Consider the following 16,132-nt stretch of genomic DNA (forward strand, 5'->3'; position numbering starts at 1 on the left):
AGTCAGCTTTGTAATGTATGGCTCAGCTATGCAGAAGATGGTGAATGCTACCACTTCATATCTGCCCTTAAAACCAGCAAAGAACCTGCCTGGCCGTGGAATTTTATAATGCCAGTTCATCCTAATCTGATTTACCATGATAAACGAAAGAAGCAAATACAGTAGTTTTAACCAAAGCCAATAAAGACACTAGTAAATGTGGCTCCTTATGCCTTTATTCTTAATAAACACTGCCAATATATTCTTCCTTATGCTTTCTAAAGTAGTCACTTCTAGGACCCTCTATTCTAGTTTGGTATATCTGCATCAGACCGGTTTTCTGCATGGTCAATGAACTGCTTTTAGCAGTTTGTACAATAGTATTGAGAATTGAGCAGGGCCTGGGTAGTGTGTCTGCTCCATCCTCGGTGCCTAAAAAGGTATTTGATTTGGTTTACAGTAAAAGTTGTAAATTGTTCTAAAGCTCTCGCGCCAGCTAGTAGTTTTACCAAGAATATTAATTTATGAAAACTCTGCACACAAGCTTCATTGTTACTGAAATCTTCTTTAAAGGTACACTCGTTTGATAGCCAGGATCAAAATTGATGACTTCATTTTTGTTCATTTATCAGAGGCCAAGTGTTCAGTTTGTTAATGGTACCCTCCGTTATTTATACATCATTGCCTTTCTTTGTACGGATGCAATAACTGCACGATTGGCGACGAACTGGGGACTGCATACTTCAACCATATAGCTCTAGGTTGATTCGTAGTGACTGAGAGTGAGGAGATACATTTTTGTGTTCTTTAGCTGATCATCCCTTCATCATAGACCATCATATATATTTGTTTAACCATGCTTCAGTGCTTCACCTCTCAATAGTGTTGGAAATGATTTTCTGTTGCTATTTTCTGTTCATGCCACCTTAAAAATTGCATCTATCCTTCCAGGGCGAAGCTCAATATTCCAGTCATTCCAGCAGCAATACGTTGTCGAGCAACGCTTCTAGCAGTCATAGTGATGAGCGGTGGTTTGATATGCCAGAACCTACAGAGGCTGAGCAGGATCCTATGTCCAAGGGGACATCCAGCGACAGTGGAATAGACACCAGTCTCCATACATTTAGCCCCAGCTGCATGCTGGCAAAACCCAGCAAGGCAACTCCTCAAAGAGAGAAACTGGTGAAGACAACACATAGTACTGCCACCTACCCAGGTTTGCATGAAAAGTGTGGGAGACTAGCAGATAGGACCCTATATGGTACTGACAAGCGACTGGAGCCTATGACTTCACTGAGTGTTGGGATTCAGAGCAAAGGATACAGGCCGAAAGCGCATAAACCAGATGGGCCACTCTCTTCTAGCAGCAGTGGAGACATACATAGGTCAAGGTAAGACACATAGCCACATTAAAGGTGTTATTTCCTTCTTTGCTTGCTGTAAGAAATAGTCACAGATAATGAGATCCTCAGAAAAATGTATTGTTTTCTTTGAATTGCACTTTTAAAATGGTGCAGTTTCGAAATTAGTGGGATGTTAACTGCTGACAAACATATGCATGCAGGCCCTTGAATTCAGGGGCTAAAGTAATTCACGAGCATAGCATGTCGTGTTCTGGATATTAATACAGGAAAGTATGTTCTTTTTCTTCTGGGGGGGGAATTGGGCTTGGCTGGAGACATAATCAGTGTGTTTACCTCTGAAACCAGAAGGCATCTTTCCTATTTGAAGTCCGGGGAGAAGATTTGGAAAATCAGCGTACCTCCATCTGCTTCTGGAGGGCAGATCTCAAGAAAAGTATGCTTCTGCTTCACCAGTGTCTATCCAGAAGGAGTTTTGGTACCAGAGAGTAAAGCCTGTATTCCCCTTATCAGAGTCTGTCCCCACCTCCACTGAACAACCCAGATCTGCCTGCAGTATAGCAATCCTGCACCAGATTCAATAGACCGGAGGATGGGATAGACACCTAATTAAAGTCAACAGAATATTGGGGTACATACTTAAAAGTACCTTCTACATCAATTTCAGTTAATGAAATGGTATTGTCTTCAAATCAGCTCTCTTAACATTGGTCTGTTGCATGTTGCTTTCACTTTTTTATTCAAATGAGAATGTGTTATATATTATGCAGATATGTGTATAGCAAGTAGAACCCTGCTCATCCGAGCATTTTTCCATTACATATATAAATGGCTCAACGCAACTTTGAAAAAAGTGAAAAAGTAGTAAAACATGTAGTAGCAAAACACATGGATCAAATAATACAATATATAATAGTATATGCGTTTTGAAGTTCCAGCTCATAGTCAGTACTAAATCAGTTATGTGATTCCCAGGAGCTCAAATGTTGGGTTGCCTAAACCATTTTTTCTCAAATATCAATCATCTAATGGAAGTGTCTCTGAGCTTTCATGTAAAACATGTCATATTATTAGTGGGAACACATTTATAATGTACTGATGACTCAATGTTTTGATCATTGTCACATTAAATGCACTTCATTTATACTAACATGTTTATGATGGATACTACTAACTGCAGATTCCTCACCTTGTGAATACCCCTAGGCATCAAACTGGATCAGGAGAGTTTTCTCCGGAATTCCCTTGCACATCAGTAGGTAACATCATGCAGCTTTGTGTTTATTCAGTCCAGCCCTGAATGTAACATGAGGGCCTCAACATAACTACCACATCTGGGTGTTGACATCAGTTTCTTTCTTTCCACGCCTTTTGACATGGATCTGGAGATTACTCTCTTGAATTATGTCAGACCTGAGAGAAACTTCTGTCCAAACCTTCTCCAGTGTGCAAGGGAGATGTACTCCTCCAAAAATGACAGGTTTCAAACTGTGTAAGCACTGCCACAATCAGATTTTGATGACGGACCCCCGTGAGATCTGTCTCTGGCACATGGGCTCCAAGCACAACTAGATGTTGTGTGACAAATGCACAAAGATGAATATGAAGGCCATCCGCATGCTCAAAGCCAAACTTTACATTGTGGGGCACCATGAGAAGTCAAAGAAGGCAAGGTCTCCGTTGAAGTCAAGAGCCTGGATGCTGTCCCGCTGCAGAGGTCAATTTTGTGAATGACCATCCTCAAGATCGGGGTTTTCAAGTAAGTCAAAGAAGCAAAAGATTTAAAAGCATGGCTCCCCTTCATCCCACAGCTCCCACCATGCAGAGCATTCCAATGCTTCGGATATCTCTATGCTGTAAACTCTGTCTTAAATCTCGGAACCGATTCCAACCTTCGTTCCCAGGCTACCCGGTTTCCCCAGTCCAGCACCGATGATGCAGCAACTCCATGAATTCAAGGCCATGGACAAAATGTTCAGTATAGGACCTGGTCTGTCTGAAGCACCTTCGAGACCCAAGGGCCTGTGGTAGCTTCCAGTCGGGATACCACCTGTGGGTTCGTCTAAGACTCCAGCTGTGCTACAAGAGTCTGCCCAAAGATGGCATGGCGCTGAACCCCACGTGTTATGGTAATAAAAACCACACATCAGCCTGTCCATTGACTCCGGGGGGTGGGGGGGGGGGGGGGGGGGGGGGAGGGGGGAGGGGGGAGGGGGGGAGTCAATTGTCCTCTCGGATTCAGAAGCCCACCTAGAACGACCTTCATTGACCTTGCACAGACCTAGAGTTCTTTCTCACTTCGATTCCAAGACTCAATACAATTAATATGATCCTAAAGATCACAATAGTAATCAATGGCAAGAAGAACCTATTATTTTGGCCTGCAGTACGCCAGTGGGAAGTATTCTTCTCCTGACCGAGATCTCTACTCGCCTTTACCAGCTGTGGCTACTGAAAATCTGCCTTCTATGACACTGCCATTCAGAGAGCAGTGGAGGTCCAGCTCAGACCTGGTGTTATGGAGTATTTTGCTTAGTCCTGCCTGACTCTTGGGTAAGGCACTGCAGGTTGAGCTGGATGTCATCTGGGACAGCTGGCAAGATCTCTGCCACCATTTCATACAGTAGAGGTGAGTATCTCCCCAGGAGATAGCTGGTTATCACTGACATAAGAGCAAGGCTGACAGAGGAGAGCATTCTCTTAGCGAACACCTCCATGCTTTTCCACTATCTGTCTGACAAAGTGGCGGTAAAGGCGATGTGATTCAGTCGGCTAGTGGAGGCTTGCACCACCAGTCTTTCTGAGAAGAGATGTTGGAGGTGGAACGCAGGGTGGTACACCTGAGCAGGCCTGTGCCACCTTTAAACTGTCTATTTACTTGAGGTAAACATCTGGTTTTGCCCAGGTGCCCAGTAGCATGTCTGTAAGGTCCTCATTAAAAGGGAGGAGGGGCTCTTGTGCTGTCTGTCCTGGGTGGAGCACCTCTGTGAGAATTTTTGTCTTGTCCTCAGTAGTGGGTAATGTGAGTGAAGTCTATCACCTCCACCAGGAATCTAACTGCCAGTGTCTAGGCCCCCAGGGGATGCGTAATACTCAATCCTCCGTCCCTCACGCTACAGCCGCTGCAAAACCACTTCAATTTCTCAGTGGCACATGATTGCCCGGTTAGTTAGGTTTGTCACCTTACCTCCCCTAGTTGAGGAGCATCCTATCTGACAAATCGTTGCCCCAGATTGTTCATAGTGGTTACTCCCTGCTTTTTGTGGCACACACACCTACCCCAATCTCCAACCCTGTTACCCACATCCCCCTCAGACTGTAATGCCTCCCAGAAGTCGTATTCTTCTTCATTAACCTCTCAGATAATATTAACACACATTACTTTTAAGTTTCTTGTAGAGATACAGGCATTCTTTTATTCCCTGATAAGTATGAGCCTTATTCTAAACCTATAGATAATTTTACATCTTTATCTGTTTATAATCGGTGTATGAAAAGTGTGCAAGAATATATAGTCTGTTATAGTTACTCATTGAAAATAAAGCTGTTTTTTTTTCTCTCTTTTTTATCCAAACTTTATAAAGACCATGAAAGGAGCAAGGTGTTCCCTTGGAATTTCATCATCATTTTCTAATTTGGACAAGGCCATATTTTTACCACTGTGGCTGCTATTTCGTGATACTGGGATTGTATGGCCTACTCTATGATCAGATGTAGTATGGCTGCCACCACGTTTATTGTCCACTCATTCCATTATAGTATCTACTGACTGTTGCAAACATTTAAGCTGAACTGCATTATATGAATTTAAAATACAAACTTAATAGCATTGCTTACAAAATACATCCCCATTGTGTTAATATTATGGTTATACAGTAATTGCAGTTACCATGTTGCTTTGAAATGCTGTCTAATTCAATCAATCAGGGGAACTGTAAGCGCACTACTCACCCATGAGGGTTTCAAGGCGCTGGAGGGGGGAGCAGCTCCATTCAGTCGAAGAGTCAGTTCTTGAGTGTCTGCCTGTCTGATGTCGATCAGGAGCTCGTTCCAGGTCTTGGCCGAGATGTAGGAGAAAGCTCTTACACCTGTTCTGGCTCTGTGGATGCTGGGAATTTTGGCAAGGGCGAGATCTGCGGATCTGAGGTTTCTTTTGGGTAGGTGGAAGGAGATTTTTTCGTTGAGGTATTGGTCTACGGAGTTGTAGAGGCATTTGTAGGCATGGTTGCGTATCTTGAAAGTAACTCTCTTCTAAACGGTGAGCCAGTGGAGGTTGCGCAGTTGTTGAGTGATGTGTTTGTGTCGAAGGATGCAGAGTACGAGTCTGGCTGTGGTGTTCTGTATGGTCTGAAGTTTGTGTAGTAGAGACTTGTTGATCCCGGTGTAGAGGGTGTTTCGGTAGTCGAGTCTGCTGGTTATAAGTGCATGGGTGACGGTCTTTCTTGATTCGGGGGCTTGATCCATTTGAAGGTCTTTCGTAGGATGCAGAGGGTGTTGAAACAGCTGGAGGCGATGGCGTTGACCTGTTGGGTCATGGAGAGGGAGGAGTCTAGTACGATGCCGAGGTTCCAGGCGTGGTTGGTGGGAATGGGTTGGCTGCCGAGGGCAGTGGGACACCAGGTGTTGTCCCATGCGGAGAGGGATGGTCCGAAGACCTCTGTCTTCTCCGAGTTGAGTTTCAGGCAGCTGCTGCTCATCCAGGATGCAACATTCTTCATTTCTTCCTGGAAGTTGAATTTGGTGGTGGTGGGGTCTTTGGTGAGGGGGAGGATGATCTGGGTGTTATTGGCATCTGATACTATGCTGAATCCTTGCTGTCTGACGATGGCGGAGAATGGGCCATGTAGATGTTGAAGAGCGTGGGGCTGTGCGATAATCCTTGGGATCATTGCAATAAACTTATTAAGAAAAGCCATCACTCTTCAAGTCCAACCCTGGAATTGAACCCCTTTCTTCCAGTCAATATAATCAGATTCTAAGTCACAACTTAAAATCTGCACTATCCACTAATGTGTTGCTCTGATCACACTGATACACTGGATTCTAAATTGAGAATTGGAGAGCTCTCAAAATAGAAGTGGTAGAAGTATATTGTGCTTTGTTTGTTAAGAGTTTAGGTTCCTTTGCCCTCCTTGCTGTGTTTACCTTTGGTCTTCTAAAACGTAAAAGACATTAAAGAGCGAGACCTTAAGTCTGCTTATTGTTTATAATCTTTATCTCAATCTATTTGATTGTCTCCCCAATCTGAATGTGTGAGCATGGTTCATAACAGCAAATCAAGCTACCCTAAACTGAATTCAGTTACTGCTTGTCACCTAAGGTAATTTATATAGTTGTACAAATGTTGTAATTGACAAACCTAATCAAGCTAAAGCAATTAATAATATATATATATATACCATAACATGTCTTACAAATACTAGAACTGGTTTTAAAAAGCCGTCCTTATAGTATAGATCCAGAAAAGAATGAAAAGAGAACTTTTTACACATGCTTTCCTCCCAATTCTGGGTGTCCACCAGTTCCAGGGACAAATCCACTGAGATTTTCCGCTTGCTCAGAACAGACGGACAATATTAACAGAAGGGCTGGGTGAGTTCTGCGGTCAGGAAAGGAGCACACAAGGGAGGAACATTGCATGTTCCTCGTATTTCGTACTGTAAGCTCAGTCAGCCCCGTCTCTGCCGTTGGCTTTGGGCTATCGTTCTCCAGAATGCTGGGGGAGGAGGATGTTAGGGGACTTCCGGGCCCTGCTTTGAGAGTATAGCCTGCTCTCTAGCTTGTACTACAGAGGTCAGGTGAGGTGCCAGGCTGTGCTCTTGCAATCAGAACCTGCAGCAGTTTCGCTCTGTGCACATCTACCAGACCCAGAAATTGTGAGTTTGCAGTTTGCAGACCAGGTATTGCCCAACCAGGAGCCACAGGGACACTTAAAATGGCAAGTGGTGTACTTTAATGATGATCTAGCAGTAAAAGAAAAGAAGAAAGTTACCATTTGTTGGCAATGTAAAATGTTGACAAAAGCACCTAACCCCGATATCCTCACTGTGCTGAATGGCTCAAAGGGCAATTGAACTGACCAGGAAAAACACAGATGAAAATAGTGATTGCTTTTCCTTCCCAAAGTACCTTTGACACTTGGTAATTCGCACTCAGTGTTTGGTGCTAGGTAGATCTCAGTGGTGCCCTGCATCGATGCACTAGTTGTCACTGACTTTCTGGCATTTGTGTGCAAGTAACAACTCTTGTGGGGACTTTTGTTGACTTCTTTCTTGACACTAATGCAAGTACTGTGTTGAGTTAGCAACCACAATTCGGTTAGGTTATGATATGTGCATGATTTATGGTGAGGGTGTGCTTTGCAGCAAAAAGTTAGCAGACATTGGTCCAAGTGGGCGATCCAATGCAACATTCTCGGGCTAACCCCTGACTGTAAATTTGTTCCTTTTAAATGAAGTGTATGTACATTTATATTAAGAGGGTATCCTGAGCATCTGAAACCAATCCGCTCCTATTCCGGGACCTTTGTTTCATGATTGAAGAGTCGTCTTGATTGGAAAAAGAGATTTTTTTATAAAGTGCCTCTTGTGCTGTGATGCACAGATTATCTAGAGCAGAAGGAATGAGTCACACCATGTGGTCTTGTCACTCTAGAAAGGCAAACCATCCTTTATCCCTGTACATTGATCAGTAGCATGGCGGATTGGGTTCTTACTAAATGGCCACCAGGTGTCCAGGCTGCAGACAAAGGTTGGTCTTTTTCAGAGAAAGCTATAAATCTTCCTGTAAGTTTTAACCCATTGTGCAAATCGTTAGCAGGGTTACTTCGTCAACTAGAAACCATTGAACTTTAGTTTGTCTTCCCAGTGGGCAGTATATTTATGGAGATAGAATGCATGCATTCCCTAATTCTCTGTATGGAGTGGCTACATATTTACCTTCATAAACTATATAAAGTATGCCAGACAAAGAGGGATGGGGAAGATCATGGAGGGAAAGCTAGGTGGTTGCAAGCTGCATTCATTCAGCTCACTCATTTCATCTGATGTAGACAAAAGACTGGAGCGTGAGAAGGATGATGGAGGTTCTTGCAGCAACTACTCAACAGAGACAAACTTGATTTCTCTCGGTGTCCTGCAATAGTTCAGATCAAGTCAAAAGTAGAGATCAATGAGGAGCAGGTTCTGGGCATATGACTGAATGTTCATATATAACTAGCAGTTACTCACCAGGGATTCTGGCAAAAGTGCCAAAGGATCAGCCAGTCCCTATTTGAGTCATAAATATGTAGAAATTAAAGAAAACTAGCATTAGTAAATCCTGCCTGTAAAAGACTGACCAGTTCACTTTGCTAAGGCTTCCTAGCATTGGCATTACCTAATGACAATGTATCCCCCAGCGTTTTATGGTCAATGCTTGCATATGTGTCACAATGCATATGCATGCATGACATGGACGACATATTGAAATGCATTTTCTATTTAAAAAAAAAAAAAAAAAAAATTCAATATGCCTGGTGAGGTACACATGTGTGCATAGATTGCCATGCATGCATATGAAGCCATTCCAAGATGGCAACAAATGACCACACATGTTTTGGGACACATATGTGCATGCTTCTTGATGCACCAGTGGGCATTTTGACATTTTTTTTTACTTTTCCAAAATGTCTGAAATTGTTTTAAGACAGTAAATTAAAAATAGCAAAAAGAAAAGGTCTGCTAGAGCCCAACAAAATGATAGCTAGTAGCCCAGTGGCTTTTTGCAGAGTCTGGAATCTTTTTACAAAAATAAAAAAAATAGAAACTGGGAGCAGTGGGGAGAGGATAGAAAATAATACTCCGCGAGTGCTTGATAAAGAAAGGCAAAAGGGGAGCAGCATGTATCGAAGAGGAGAGAGCAGCAGGGTGTGTCTGTTAGTAGGGAAAGAGAGGGAAGACATGTACTCCTGTGCAGCACTGAACGGGAAAGAAAAAGACAAAAGTACTCCTAAAGTTAGCTGTGGAAGGATGCAACTCATCCTTTCATAATACTTGGAGACTGTAATGCCCCTAGGTTGAACAAACAGAAGGATCCATTGAATCAAGAGCTGAGATAGACAAGAAAGCAGTTCAATAATGCATAACCCTAGACTGCAATCTCAATATGCAGCATCATATCTGCATTGCAACAAAGGGAGCTAATTTCCAAATCAACACATTGAGGAAGCTGAAACCCTCCCAGCCAATGACTTTAGGACTGCAGTCCAAGCCCTAGTTATCCCTCGAGTAGATAACGGAAGTGTTGCCCTTTGTGGCCTCCCTACATCCACAACCGCACCCCTAAGAGCCTCTATTAATGCTGCAGCGAGACTCCTCACTGGATCAAAAAAACGCTCTCATCACTCCCGACCTAAAATCCTTGAACTGGCTGCCATACGAAGCTAGAATACACCTGAAAATCGCATGCATGACACACAAGGCTATACACCACAACTCACCCAATTACCTCGCTCAGAAACTGACAATCTCGGGTGGCTCAAGAACCACAAGAAGCGCAGAAAATCTTTTTTTCAAACCTCAAAGATTCCACAAGAAAAAAACTTATAAACGCTCCTTCTCAGGGATGTCGCCCAGGATCTGGAATGCCCTCCCTCCAGAAATCAGACTTCTCATCCACAGCATCCTTCAAAAAAGAAGTAAAATCACTCCTCTTAGCTAAACTCACTTGAATATAGACTAAAGAAATCTTGTGACTCATTATTTTTCCTCGCATGACTATGTCCAGCTTGACCAGCTATGCACCGTTACTACCTTGCCTTGACTCCTTTGTTAACCATTTGCTCCTCTTTGCACTAATTGACTTGTTAATTATTATTCCTCTGTTCTTGGTATCCCATCTGTGTGTAAAGCGCCCTGATATCCGTAAGGATCTTGTTCGCACTCTATAAAACTTTGCAAATAAATCATAGGTTTGACCCAAAGGCCACTCTAAATATATATAATGTATTAGAAACAATATCATAAACTAAAAGGTACCAATAAATCTAAAGGTTTATCGCTCAACAGAGCCATAAAAGAAACAGCAAATAAAAGAAAACCCTATACAGTATTAAAATTCATAGGATTGAGGGAAACGTTTCTTAAATATACTAAAACAGGTATTAAAAGACATCTGTACCATAAAGAGTCATTCAATGATAAATTTGTACCTTTATGGTACTTAACATGTAATGTAAAACAGCATGTATAACGGTTTTGTCTCCCAGGCAGTGCAAATAAGTAAAGGCAGCAACATGGGATCTAAATTTGAATGCTTATAATATAGGGGGGAGAAACCTCATTTTTTGTGTGGTGTGAAATGTGCAAAAAAACTAAGTCATCAAGGAGAGGTAGTCGGTGCTTAGTGCTTTATTCAGTTTGGCATGCAAACTTGTGTAAGATGCACGAGAAATTCATATTTGACTCATCCTTTCTCGCTCTGCTAGTCTTCTGGTTAAGTTAGACATTTTGCATACTTTTTAGTCTGATTCTAAGATAGCTTGTGATCGTGTACCAATGTCAGTCCCTGACAGCTGTCAAATAAATAATGTTATGTTACATAGATTTGTATAGTGCTCTAATCACCTTTGAAGGCATTTTGACACTGGAGCAGGCATGGAGGTGTATTTGTTTGGATGTTGGGTGTCAGACCTTGCTGAGTTATTCGAAGAGCCAGGTCTTCATCTTCTTCTGGAAGAAGTGAGGAGGCCCTGATATGTGGCTGAAGGTTGTTCCACATCTTTGTTGAAATGTGGTAGACTGCTCAACCTTTGTGAAAGTGCAGGCGGTTGTTCAGGTATGCTGCTTCAAGTTGTTCAGTGCCTTGAATGTGTGTATGAGGAGTTTGAATTGCCTGTGTTTGTGGAAGGGGAACTCAAAAGGAAGGGGGAGAAAGAGGGAAAAGATGGCTAGGCTCACCCTCCAAAAGTTATGTAGACCTGGAAATCCCTGCATCTAGGGATCAAGAACCTAGCCCTTGGATGACTGGTATTCACAACACTCGCTGGAGTTGGAATAGTTAGGTGTCGGAAAGAAAACGTTTTCTTACTTGAGTCCCCTCACTCACCAGTGTTTCCCCTCAGTGACATGCTTCATCATTGGGGCCATCCCAGTCCTCTACGAACTGAGGCGAGCTACGACTTGCGGAATTACGTAGGAGCACTGAAGTGATGGACCATGTGTAGTGCAGTCAGTGTAGTGTAGTGAAGTGGAGGGGTTTAAAAGTGAGTTAAAACTACCTATCTAGTGGGCGAAAATGATTTATTTTTGCTCCTAGAAGGTATGATAAACAAGCATTTTCAATGCAATAGGTCTCGCATTAGGAAAGTTTGAGCTATTGGTCTTGTAGATGACACATGTTTTATTTATGTTGGTTTTGAAAATAGCGAAATTAATAGCTTTGTCATTTACAATGCCAATACTTTTATCTTTTGCAAAAGTGACACCTATAGCATTTGTAATGCAACATGTTTTGTATTTACGTGACTTAGATGTATTGCTATTACAAATAACAATGGCTTTTATTTTTTTAAAATAATTAATACTTAAATAAAAGTTATTGTAATTTATAATGGCAATAGCTTAAACTTTTGTAAATAACTTTTGTGAAGATTATGTTCAGTGTATTTTATTGTGACGAAAATCCAAGACAACAAGTGAAATATTAACATCTTTTTGTGACATTTGTAATAAAGTTTGAAACATTTAGAGAACATACTTGAACCAGTTGTTGTTGAATGGTTGCACAGATTGATACTGTGGTGGCGTTGAGTGATGTTGTGGTGGCGACGAGTGATGCTGTGGCGTTGAGTGATGCTGTGGTAGCGCATAGTGATGTTGTGGTGCCCAAGAGTGATGCTGTGGTGGTGCGATAGATAGCTAGAGGAAGGGCGATAGATAGATAGCTAGAGGGAGGGCGAAAAAAAGATAGAGGGAGGGCGAAAGAAAGATAGAGTGAGGGTGATAGAGTGAGGGTGATAGAGTGAGGGCGAGGGATAGAGTGAGGGCGAGGGATAGAGTGAGGGCGAGGGATAGAGTGAGGGCGAGGGATAGAGTGAGGGCGAGGGATAGAGTGAGGGCGAGGGATAGAGTGAGGGCGAGGGATAGAGTGAGGGCGAGGGATAGAGTGAGGGCGAGGGATAGAGTGAGGGCGATAGATAGATGTGTGTGGTTGTCTGTGTATGGTTGTGTGTGTGGCTGTGGTTGGGTGTGGTTGTCTGTGTATGGTTGTGTGTGTGCCTGTGGTTGGGTGTGGTTGTCTGTGTATGGTTGTGTGTGTGTGGTTGTATGTGTGGCTGGGTGTGTGGCTGTGGTTGTGTTTGTTGTGGTTGTGTGTGTTGTGGTTGTGTTTGTTGTGGTTGTGTTTGTTGTGGTTGTGTGTGTGGTTGTGTGTAGTTGTGTGTGTGGTTGTGTGTGTGGTTGTCTGTGGGGTGATGTGTGGTTGGGTTTATGGTTGTGTGTGTGTGGTTGTGTGTGAGATTGTATGTGTGGTGTGGTTGTGTGTGTGGTTGTTTGTGCGTGGTTGTATGTATGTCTATGTGTGTGTGTGGTGAGAGAAGGATGTATGTGGAAGAGAGCAGCAGATCAGCAAAGAAGAGAACAGGGAGTTAAAGAAGGAGGCGGGTGGAAGAGAGCAGCAGATCAGCACAGGAGAAGAGAACAGGGAGTTAAAAAGGAGGCGGGTGGAAGAGAACAGCATATTAGCACAGGAGAAGAGAATAGGGATTTAGAGAAGGAGGCGGGGTTAAAGAGAACAGCAGATCAGCACAGGAGAAGAGAAAAGGGAGTTAGAGAAGGAGGCGGGTGAAATAGAACAGCAGATCAGCACATGAGAAGAGAACAGGGAGTTAGAGAAGGAGGCAGATGGAAGATAGCAGAAAGATCATCACAGTAGAAAAGAACAGGGACTTGGAGGATGAGGCGGGAGGAAGAGAGCAGCAGATCAGCATGTGAGAAGAGAACAGGGAGTTAGAGAAGGAGGCGGGTGAAAGAACAGCAGATCAGCACAGGAGAAGAGAAAAGAGAGTTAGAGAAGGAGGCGGTGAAAGAGAACAGCAGATCAGCACAGGAGAAGAGAACAGGGAGTTAGAGAATGAGGCGGGAGGAAGAGAACAGCAGATCAGCATGTGAGAAGAGAACAGGGAGTTAGAGAAGGAGGTGGTGGAAGGGCACAGCAGATCAGCACAGGAGAAAAAAGCAGAGTTAAAGGAGGAGGTGGGGTAGGAGAGAGCAGCAGATCAGCACATGAGAAGAGAACAGGGAGTTAAGGAAGGAAGTGGGTGGAAGAGAACAACATATTAGCACAGGAGAAGAGAACAGGGAGTTAGAGAAGGAGGCGGGTGGAAGAGAACAGCAGTTCAGAAAAGCAGAAGAGAAAAGACCAGGGAGTTAAAGAAGGAGGCGGGTAGAAGAGAGCAGCAGATCAGCACAGGAGAAAAGAAAAGGGATTTAGAGAAGGAGGCGGGGTTAAAGAGAACAGCAGATCAGCACAGGAGAAGAGAAAAGGGAGTTAGAGAAGGAGGCGGGCGAAAGAGAACAGCAGATCAGCACAGGAGAAGAGAACAGGGAGTTAGAGAAGGAGGTGGATGGAAGATAGCAGAAATATCATCACAGGAGAAGAGAACAGGGAGTTAGAGAATGAGGTGGGAGGAAGCGAACAGCAGATCAGCATGTGAGAAGAGAACAGGGAGTTGGAGAAGGAGGTGGTGGAAGGGAACAGCAGATCAGCACAGGAGCAAAAAGCAGAGTTAAAGGAGGAGGTGAGGTGGAAGAGAGCAGCATATCAGCACATGGGAAGAGAACAGGGAGTTAAGGAAGGAAGCGGTGGAAGAGAACAACAATTAGCACAGGAGAAGAGAACAGTGAGGGCGGTAGAGTGAGGGCGGTAGAGTGAGGGCGGTAGAGTGAGGGCGGTAGAGTGAGGGCGGTAGAGTGAGGGCGGTAGAGTGAGGGCGGTAGAGTGAGGGTGTGGGTGTAAGGGTGAGAGTGAGGGGGTGTAAGGGTGAGAGTGAGGGGGTGTAAGGGTGAGAGTGAGGGGGTGTAAGGGTGAGGGGGTGTGGTGGTGGGAGTGGGTGAGGGGGAGTGGTGGTGTGAGGGGGTGTGAGGGTCAGGGAGTGTGAGGGAGGGTGAAGGTGTGAGGGTGAGTGTGGGTGAGGGTGGGTGAGAGGGTGAGTGAGAGGGTGTGTGAAGGGGTGGGTGAGGGGGTGTGTGAGTGAGGGGGTGTGTGAGTGAGGGGGTGTGTGAGTGAGGGGGTGTGTGAGTGAGGGGGTGTGTGAGTGAGGGGGTGTGTGAGTGAGGGGGTGTGTGAGTGAGGGGGTGTGTAAGTGAGGGGGTGTGTAAGTGAGGAGGGTGTGTGTAAGTGAGGAGGGGGTGTGTGAGTGAGGAGGGGGTGTGTGAGTGAGGAGGGGGTGTGTAAGTGAGGAGGGGGTGTGTAAGTGAGGAGGGGGTGTGTAAGTGAGGAGGGGGTGTGTGTGAGGAGGGGGTGTGAGTGAGGAGGGGGTGTGTGAGTGAGGAGGGGGTGTAAGGGTGAGAGTGAGGGGGTGTAAGGGTGAGAGTGAGGGGGTGTAAGGGTGAGAGTGAGGGGGTGTAAGGGTGAGGGGGTGTGGTGGTGGTGGGAGTGGGTGGTGTGAGTGGGTGAGGGGGTGTGGTGGTGGTGGGAGTGGGTGGTGTGAGTGGGTGAGGGTGAGGGGGTGTGGTGGTGGTGGGAGTGGGTGAGGGTGAGGGGGTGTGAGGGTGAGGGGGTGTGGTGGTGGTGGGAGTGGGTGAGGGTGAGGGGGTGTGAGGGTGAGGGCTTGTGAGGGAGGGTGAAAGTGAGAGGGTGAGGGCTTGTGAGGGAGGGTGAAAGTGAGAGGGTGAGGGCTTGTGAGGGAGGGTGAAAGTGAGAGGGTGAGGGCTTGTGAGGGAGGGTGAAAGTGAGAGGGTGAGAGTGGGTTAGGGTGAGTGTGGGTGAGAGGGTGCGTGAGGGTGTGTGAATGTGAAGGGGTGGGTGAGGGGGTGTGAGGTTGAGGGTGTGGGGGAGGGGGAGGGGGTGTGAGGTTGAGGGTGTGGGGGAGGGTGAGAGGGTGGGTGAGGGGGTGTGAGGGTGAGGTTGTGGGGGAGGGCGAGAGGGTGGGTGAGAGGGTGAGTGAGGGGGTGGGTGAGGGGTTGTTTGAGGGTGGGGGGGGTGTGTGAGGGTGAGGGGGTGTGAGGGTGAGGGTGGGTGAGAGGGTGTGTGAGGGTGAGAGGGTGTGTGAGGCTGAGGGGGTGTGTGAGGGTGAAGGGGTGTGGGTGAGAGGGTGGGTGAGGGTGTGTGAAGGTGCGGGTGAGTGAGAGGGTGAAGGGGTGTGTGAGGGTGAGGGTGTGGGGGAGGGGGAGGGTGGGTGAGAGGGTGAGGGGTGTGAGTGTGAGGGTGTGTAAGGGTGAGAGGGTGTGAGTGTGAAGGGGTGGGTGAGGGTGTGTGCAAGTGTGTGTGAGGATACGGGTGGGTGAGAGGGTGTGTGAGGTTGAGGGGGTGTGAGGATGACGGGGTGTGAAGGTGTGATGGAGGGTGAGAGGGAGGGTTGGTGAGGGTGGGTGAGAGGGTAAGTGAGGTTGAGGGGGGGTGAAGGTGGCGGGGTGTGAGGGTTGAGGGTATGAGGGAGGGTGAGGGTGACAGACGCACTGAGAGGCACACCCACAGAGACACACCAAATAGACGCACTGACAGAGACACACTAAGAGACATGCACATACAGAGACGTACATACAGAGACGTACATACAGAGACGTACATACAGAGACGTACATACAGAGACG

At 45.5% G+C, this 16,132-nt stretch overlaps 1 protein-coding gene across 3 annotated transcripts in view; it reads left to right on the forward strand.

The window, feature by feature from the left end:
* SIPA1L3 (signal induced proliferation associated 1 like 3) overlaps window positions 1–16,132 on the forward strand; it is a 714,921-nt gene that overhangs the window by 602,182 nt on the left and 96,607 nt on the right. For all 3 annotated transcript variants that reach the window (XM_086938267.1, XM_086938268.1, XM_086938269.1), the window contains exon 15: window positions 931–1,370. In XM_086938267.1, coding sequence (XP_086794393.1) covers window positions 931–1,370 — 440 coding nt within the window. The remainder of the gene's footprint in view (window positions 1–930; window positions 1,371–16,132) is intronic.

Source organism: Lissotriton vulgaris, chromosome 9 (genome assembly GCF_964263255.1).
Source record: "Lissotriton vulgaris chromosome 9, aLisVul1.2, whole genome shotgun sequence".
In the NCBI taxonomy this organism is placed as follows: domain Eukaryota; kingdom Metazoa; phylum Chordata; class Amphibia; order Caudata; family Salamandridae; genus Lissotriton; species Lissotriton vulgaris.